General features: G+C 38.1%; 2 protein-coding genes across 2 annotated transcripts; both read left to right on the top strand.

Annotated features, from left to right (window-relative positions):
- The first annotated feature begins 218 nt into the window (after positions 1 to 218).
- On the top strand, positions 219 to 3,613 carry LOC115999827 (ribonuclease H2 subunit A). The gene is made up of 8 exons (XM_031239753.1): positions 219 to 419; positions 513 to 584; positions 1,667 to 1,790; positions 1,875 to 1,962; positions 2,352 to 2,489; positions 2,596 to 2,683; positions 2,787 to 2,907; positions 3,254 to 3,613. Exons 1-8 carry the CDS (start codon positions 335 to 337, stop codon positions 3,432 to 3,434), a joined length of 897 nt encoding a protein of 298 aa, XP_031095613.1. The 5' UTR covers positions 219 to 334; the 3' UTR covers positions 3,435 to 3,613.
- Positions 3,614 to 4,360: 747 nt separating this feature from the next.
- Positions 4,361 to 5,479, top strand: LOC115998281. The gene has a single exon (XM_031237809.1). It carries the CDS (start codon positions 4,516 to 4,518, stop codon positions 5,197 to 5,199), a length of 684 nt encoding a protein of 227 aa, XP_031093669.1. The 5' UTR covers positions 4,361 to 4,515; the 3' UTR covers positions 5,200 to 5,479.
- The last annotated feature ends 410 nt before the right edge of the window (positions 5,480 to 5,889 follow it).

Raw genomic sequence — 5,889 nt, 5'->3', positions numbered from 1 at the left:
TTGACCCAAAATCACTTAACAATTAAAACCTCGCAAGATTGTCCACAGCTCCGCTTCATCTGCACTAAACATACTATATATTGGTTTTGGAGGACTTGCCTTTCCTTGAAATTGCTAATAACCCCCTTTAACAGGACCTTATTACTATACGGTACCTCTGTTATTTTTATTTGCGAAAACGTACTTCATATAAGAAATACGTATTTCCTAATTTCATATCCCAATCGGAGCCGAAACGAAACCCCTTTTGGCGGGAACTGTAGTCTGTACACAGAGAGAGAGAGAGAGAGAGAGAGAGAGAGAGTGGGAGGAGTAGCAGGAGCCAGAAGCGGGAATGGGGTCTGGAGGAGAGCTGCCGCCATGGGCATTGAAACCTTGTATAATGGGTATTGACGAAGCGGGTCGGGGCCCCGTTTTAGGTACACAAAAAAAAAAAACCAATCTCTCCTCCTCTTCTTTTGTTATGTAACTGTTTGGCTGACAGTGCTTCAATTCATGCTTCCAATTCACAGGACCAATGGTGTACGGCTGCTTATATTGCGCGCGATCTTACCAGAAGACCCTTTCAACTTTAAACTTTGCTGGTTAGTCTCATTCTTATTCATTAAATCTCCAGTCTTTTATTACTCTTTCGATAAAAAAAAAAAAAGAAGAAAGTTTTGCATCGTCTACAGATTAAATTGAACGCTAATCGTTCGATAAAAAAACATTTTTCTGAAGAGGTGTTGAAACACTGAATCATTTGTTGTTTAGAGTCACGTGAATTATTTAAGCTATTGGTAATGTGGCCTCTGCAATTATAGTTTCATTTTACAAGTCTCAAGCTTTTTACAGTTTCAGAAGTTTAGGTTTACGTTTAAATATGAATATGTGGGTTCTAACTTCCCTATTGACAATAGGACACTTTCAATTAATATTTGGAAATGTAGCTTGCCAGGAATCATCTTGTAGAACCTTAGGGCACTGAGGATCCTAGAATCATGTCAACTACATAGATCATTAAGGGTTTTCAGCAGAAAGAAATAGAATTTTCTCTCGTTTTAAAGCAGGGGTATCAATCTTCCTGAAAAGGGAGCTAGAATTTTGGTTTTCAATTAGATAAGGGTGCCTGGAAGTATAGAACTTTGCAGTTATTTCATTTACAATTAGTCAATTATGTGGATTTATTTGTTAGGATTGACAGTTTACTTGTGGAACTTTGTATGCTATTCCTTTTAGGGTTTTCCAAGAGGGGAATTGATGTACTAGCTCTTGATTGAGGGTTTGGTTAGAACCAAGAACATTATTTTAGGTTTTAGGATACCTATATAATTTCCATTGGAAAGGAAGAATATGGAAACAATTTCAAGTTTTGAGTTGAGCAAACAATCTGCAGGTCTGGAGACTAGCATGATAGACAACTCCGTGCCCCTTTCCTGTCTTTTCTTTTTGTCTTAATTTGGCTGCTATCCAACAATCCAAGTCGAAAACTGAATTAATGGCCAATGCTGTATGGGATTAAGTTATTTTGCATCCTTTGCTGTCATTTACTATATGATTTTCTGTATATTGCACTGCCAGGTGTTACTAAAGGAAACATGTTCTTCCTATTTGCTTTTCAGCATTTATCTTTTCCAACATTAATTAACTGCTTCATCTGCAACCGTTTGCTCCTTTCTTTATATAGACTCTAAAACTTTGAAAGAAGAGAAGAGGGAAGAGTTATTTGAAGAACTGAAGACTAATGGTTCAATAGGATGGGCTGTTGATGTCATAGATCCTAGAGATCTATCTGCCAAAATGTTGAAGAAGTACAGACTATCTCCTGCCACTTCATATATTCTCAATGGCGTCAATTTTATTTTTTTTTATTTACCTTTTTCAACTGTCAACAGGAATAAAATAAACCTTAATGAGATATCGCATGAATCTGCCATGGGCCTGGTCAGGAGGGCATTGGACATGGGTGTTTTATTATCAGAGGTAAATTTATAGAGTATAAAATTTGACAGAATATGCATGCATATGGAAACTTGTGTTGAGTTCTCAAAGTCCAGCTAATGATGTATAGTTCACTTTACATACAAAGACATCCTTTATGCTTCTTTTTCTTCTTCATACATATGCTCATCCTTTCATTATGTGCTTCAAACTTTTTCTGTTTATTGTAAATGCTTAGATTGGGTAGCTCAAAGCTGAAATTCCTAGGGGAAGCAGGATGATGGTGAAAAACTATCTATCCAGTGCATGTATCTGAATTGTTCAGAAAACAAAATTCTGTCTCATTCTTGATATATTGAGTATATTAGACTTGGTCAGTCTTTGTGGGTTTATGCTGGGGGAGGTAAGGACTAATGTATGGCAAGTTTCAGGTCTATGTGGATACCGTCGGTGATCCTGACAAATATAGATTAAAACTCTCTGAAAGATTTCCAAGTATCAAATTTGTGGTTGCTAAAAAGGCTGATAGTCTTTACCCTGTTGTAAGTGGAGCAAGTATAGTTGCAAAGGTCTCTCTCTTTCTCTCTCTCTCTCACACACACACAAGTGTTCCTTCAGTAGATTATTGTCTAGGCATATAGTTTTAAATTCCATTTCTGCTTCTCTCTTTTTCAGGTTACTAGGGATAGAGCCTTGCGAGACTGGGTGTTTGATGAGACTGCTGAAAACATGAATAGGGTATTTGGATCAGGATACCCCGGAGGTGAATTATATCTTCCATAGTTCCATTCATTTCAGTGAAGTGATGCGGAGTATTTATTAAAAGATTCACATTATAATAGTTTTAATGATTATGCTTCTTTTAGATCCCGACACGAAGGCTTGGCTAGATCATCACAAACATCTAGTATTTGGGTTTCCATCACTCGTCCGCTTCAGTTGGGGCACATGTAATTCATACTCCAAAGACACTGTTGAGGTCTTATGGTGAGCCATTTTCTAAATCCTGCCATAAATCTAAGTTCAATTTACTCTTCTGTTCACTCGAGATCTAGCTCTCCTTAAATCATCTTTTGTACTGCGTCGTTTAGTCTTTTACTTGACTGTGCTGATATATTTGTCTCTTTAACATTGCTGACTCGAATTTGGCTTTTGCATGTAAATTAAGTAAAGAAGGCATTTAAAGAAAAGATTCCATACAATAATAGTCTCTTTGTTCAATTGCTGCTTATAGACATGTTATTGCTATCATATCACTAAAGTTGGAGTATGCTTAAAGTTTCAGAAACTTGAAAGGTGTCACATGCCATTTAACTTTTTGCGGTTATCATAGGGAATCTGATGCAAATGATGAAGATGAAAGCAGCAGCGCAAAATCCAGCAAGCGGCAGATAAAGCTAACGAGCATTGGTTTCAGCGGCGTGAAGAGGAAAAGCGAGGACATTGAATCCAGCGGTAAAGGTCGCTGCAAATTCTTCCAATCTCGTAAGCTTGAACTACTCCCGAATTTCTAAATTCAAACACCATTTCAACAGATCGAACATTGTTGTTTCAACCTTTACACAGTACTTGATATTATCATTAACTGTTATGTAGAATTGTAGAATTGAATCAATTGATCAGATATGTATTAATTAAACCCTTGAATTTGTTGTTGCTAAATAGTGTGTGAATCGTATTCAAGTTTTGGTCTTTTTTTGCTGTTTGCAGCAGTTTGATATATAACTACTCGAGAAATTCTCGTTTAAGTTCACACACAAAATACTGTTAATCTAATACGAGTAAAACATAAATCATGCGAATTCAATAGTTAATTTTCTTATGAATGCATCGTTTGATGATTTTTTGTTCTTTATTTGATGTATTGATATATTAACTTAATGTACACATCAAGCTAGTGGGCAAATTATTGTCAGCTTGTGCTTACTTGATATTCCACCATGGAGCAGGAACACATATTTTTTGACCAAACCTAATTCAAATGTTGGACCAAAAAAATTGTAGCCACTTGTTGGATACGTATGCTAACATGTAACAACATTGTCCCTTTTCGAAATTATAATGCTTAATAATACCACAAGATTTCAAGTTCATCTCGGAGAAGTGACCTTCAGACTCACTACTCAGTTATGGACAACTTGATTTACTTCTATGGTATCCTTTGCTGATTAGAGGCAACAGATGAGATTTACTTAGTATGATAGTAATTATCGGTTTTCGTCTTAAAAAAAAAAAAGCCATAAATCTCATAATAAACTCACGTATCTATTAATTTAATTCATAGGGGTTTCTCCATTCACGCCGGCTACACCAAAAATGTATTGTGTACTTGAACGTGATTTGCCTGTCATTTCTTTATTATTGCATGTCACTATCAGATAGGAAAATACCAAAATGCATGGCCCTCTCTTCCTTCTTTGATAACACCCTTCTACCCTCTATCTCTCTCTCTCTCTCTCTCATCTCTTATTTCATTGTTATATTTTTTTTTTGAACACAATATTTCATTGTTATATAGTTTCTATTTCCTCGCCTTTCTCTCTCTCTCTCCAGACACAAGACAGAGATTAGAGATAGATACATACATATACATACATGTCAACTGTTCATGAATCCCACCTCCATGACAACCCTGTCTCCGCCGCTGATGGTGTCGGCGAAGAAAAAGACGAAAACTGCCAACCCGCCGGCGATGAAGATATCGCCGTAGCGGAGGCGTCTCATCAAGGGTACTTTGATTTTCCGCCGGAATCTTTTTGGGTGCCCAAAGACTCCGAGCTTGATTGGTTCGATCAGAATGCCACCATGCAACGTAAAACCTCCCTCAAGTTGGGATTCTCCGGCGCCGGCGGCAATCGCAACCACAATAATAATAAAAAGAATTTCTCCCACCGCTCCTTCTCCACGTTGAACCACAAGCACAAGTCGTCGTCCCTCATCGCCCTTCCCAAATCCCAGAAATCTAGCGGCGGCGGCGGCGGCGCCGAAGGGAATCTCCGGCAGAATAAGGCGGCCACGGCCACGGCCAGGCTGTTCAGGAGCCGGTCCGCGCCCGGAGGTAAAAGGGCGTTGCAGCAAGGAGTTGAACCGGGTTCGCCCAAGGTTTCATGTACCGGGCGGGTCCGGGCCAAGAGAGAAGGGGGGAAGAGAACCGGGTTGTGGAAGAAGCTGAGGACGGTTCTGAAGAACCGGTTGGGAGCAAAGCGGGTGGTGAACAAAGCCAGCAGCGAGTCGGCCGGTTCGATGGGGTTCGAGTCGGGTAGATGGTCCGAGTCGTAGGGCGGCAAAAACACGTTCAGAGATGGATGTGACACGTGGGCAGATTGCGGATATATATTATTGGGAATACATGGGACCCGCATTTTGTTGAACTCGGCCGCCATGACGATCAGCAGGGCCCACAGTGCCCACTTCCATATTTTAAAACATGTGTATTTATCATTTAAATCACTTTATAATTTTGTCTTTACAATATAATAGATGTTCCACCTGCCTCTTTATTATATTGTTAAAACATTTTTTAAATGTATAATTTTTGAAAAGTTTTAAGCTCGAGTTACCAGCTTAGTCGACAAAGAATCTAGGTGAAGTATAGATTGGTTTAAATTAAGAAGACTAATAGATCATTCTCACGAAGATTTGAACATAAAACCTTATGATTACCAAATCAATTGTATGATCATCTTAGTTAGGAATTGCTTCGATTTTTCTATAATTTTATCTGATAGTATAGTTATATATATTCAAATATAATTATAGTCTATTTAATAATAAAATAAAAACTCCATTATTGAAGAAGGTAGCCAATTTTGAAGATGGTTGAGTTAGCTAGGTTTGAAGCCTCAAGTTGGCTGGCTAGCTAGCTTAAACTTCTAGAAGGAAAGGCAGTCCAAATGATTTAAAATCATAAAATGAATTAAGAAAAATAATACAAGCAATCTTCGCTATGAAGGTTTATTTTTTAAGAAA

This window comes from Ipomoea triloba, chromosome 12 (genome assembly GCF_003576645.1).
Source record: "Ipomoea triloba cultivar NCNSP0323 chromosome 12, ASM357664v1".
Classification (NCBI taxonomy): Eukaryota; Viridiplantae; Streptophyta; class Magnoliopsida; order Solanales; family Convolvulaceae; genus Ipomoea; species Ipomoea triloba.
Note: the sequence above shows the minus strand (reverse complement) of the source record. Positions and strands in the feature narration are given on the sequence as shown.